Source organism: Primulina tabacum, chromosome 5 (genome assembly GCF_025594145.1).
Source record: "Primulina tabacum isolate GXHZ01 chromosome 5, ASM2559414v2, whole genome shotgun sequence".
Taxonomy (NCBI): domain Eukaryota; kingdom Viridiplantae; phylum Streptophyta; class Magnoliopsida; order Lamiales; family Gesneriaceae; genus Primulina; species Primulina tabacum.
Window position 1 is genome coordinate 39,406,388 of NC_134554.1, and position 2,302 is coordinate 39,408,689.

General features: G+C 40.3%; 1 protein-coding gene across 1 annotated transcript; it reads right to left on the reverse strand.

The window, feature by feature from the left end:
* Nucleotides 1-573: 573 nt before the first annotated feature.
* LOC142544453 (cytochrome P450 89A2-like) lies at nt 574-1,658 on the reverse strand. Its single transcript, XM_075651498.1, has one exon. It carries the CDS (start codon nt 1,656-1,658, stop codon nt 600-602), a length of 1,059 nt encoding a protein of 352 aa, XP_075507613.1. The 3' UTR covers nt 574-599.
* Between the last annotated feature and the right edge of the window lie 644 nt (nt 1,659-2,302).

Sequence of the window (2,302 nt, forward strand, 5' to 3'; positions counted from 1 at the left end):
TTCAGATTTTAACAACATTAATGGAAATGATTTTACTAAATATTAATCAAAATTTAAACATTATAGCATTCTATTCATTTTATATAATTTTTTTCTATTTTTTTAAAACATTCGGAAAACATAATCTATTTTCAGGATGACAAAGAGTTTGATATTTCGGGCGGACACCCTGTAAAGTTTTTTTTGGCATTTTGCCCCCACATTTTTTAGTTCTTGAGAATGACACCTCTCACCTAGAATTTCATCCATAAGAACCTAAAATTTACATTTCAATAAATTCTGCACCACCAGGCTAACTTTTGTCAAAAATTTTTTTTTATATGAAAATGACATCTTCGAGTTCATTTAAAATATATTTAAGGATGTCATTTTCTTTAAAAGTTAATAGACCAAAGTCATTTTCTTTATAGTTTGTGGGAACGCTCTATCAATTTAGATATTCGAACTCACAAAAATAAGAAAAAATATGTCTAAACATTGAATGTCTGTTTATTATTATGTTTTTCCCAAATTAATGGTTTTGAAATTATATTTAAAATAACATTAAAAGGATACAAGTTTTTAATCCTCCAACATTCTTCTGATTTTCTTCAATTGATTCAGATTCTGGGAGAAATTCGAGCACGCAGCGGATTCTTCATGACAGTGGTGAATTCTTGCTTCTCAATAAGATCTACATGGTCGCCTTCCTCCGGAATCCACTCGAAAATCCAAATCAAATTGGCAACAAAATATTCCAAATGCAGTAGTGCCAATGTAAGGTCTGGACAGATCCTCCTTCCGGCACCAAATGGCATCATTTTGATCTCTCTGTTCCCTGTTATATCGAAAGCCTCTCCCGAACTTGTCGCCAAGAATCTCTCCGGCTTGAATTCCATTGGATCCTTCCACACCTTGGGGCCCCAACCCAAATCTGCCACCTTAAAATTCACCGTGGCGTTATAGGGGATCATGTAACCGTCCAATTCGACATCCTGTGTCACCTTGTGGGGTAAAACGAAATGACCTGGTGGGTGTCGCCGCAAGCCTTCTAATATTATTGCTTTCAGGTATAGCATTTTCTGCAAGTCCTGTTCCTCAACCAATTGTAGCTGACTGCTTTTCGGCGATCCCACGACTCCGATTATCTCGTCGTAAAGCTTGGCTTGGATGTGGGGGTATTTGACAAGATTAGCCATTATCCATTGCAGTGCTGTGGATGTGGTATCCGTGCCTGCAGCGAGGAATTCGCTGCAAAGCCGCATAATTTCTGGTTCATCTAGTTTCCATTTTTCTTCGGGAAGATTCAGGTTTACCAGAGTGTCTACATATGCTAATACTGCTACGCCATCTTCTTGGTGTTCGGAGATTCTTTTCAGGCGGGACCTGATGAGAGGAAGCAACACATTTTCCTGTTCTTTCCGTAACTGAATGAGTTCTTTCCAGCATTTGCGGAAAATGATTTTACCCAATGCAGGCCAGAAGTTGAGCACGTTGAATCGGGGGAATCCCAGAAGCAACCCACGTTGCACCGATTCGATTCCCTTGACTTGCTTCTCCTGGAGCTTTTCGCCGAAGCACATGTTCACGAGCAGGAAGAACATGGCGTACTGGAAATGATCCATTACCCTCACAGAGATTTCCGATTTCGACGCATCGAGGAGGCGGTTGACCAGCATTGAAAGAACCCAACGACGGGAGTGTAATAGTAGATGCCCTGCAAGCCAACGGTTGGCTAGGGAATTTATTGACTAAGTGAAATAAACAATCTTTATTTTAATATAATTTAACATTTTATGGTCTTGTTATACTTTATCTGTATACCCATGCAAACAGCATAGATAAAGTCCTTGATTATGCTTTAATACAAATGAATCGTAATTCGATGTTGAAACTCATTTGTAAACACTGCATATTCTAAATTCGTTCCTAGTCGATTCAGCCGCCTAAAACATAGATAAAGGCCGCTTGAGCTCGAGACTAGCATCTGTGATGTTGTGTACTGCATTTCTTGGTAAGGGCATGGAGATGTCCAAACATGCAGATGGGTAGTCATATGATGATTATACCGAACAACCCTCCCTCGGAATTTCCAAGTGGTTATCATTCATCGAAAGGATAAGTCCGTGGTTATGATTGTACACCATTAGTCCTTACGACCCGGGACAACACTGAGGCTCTATATGCTAGGGCTGTGCTTTGACTCGTTTACCGGCTCCAGGAGAGTCATCAGGTGGCGAGGTTGGGTACAGTTGCGACACATATAGGAGCCAGTGCATTGTAGTCGGGGATTCACCGCTCACCTGCGGGTGTGGATATCCTA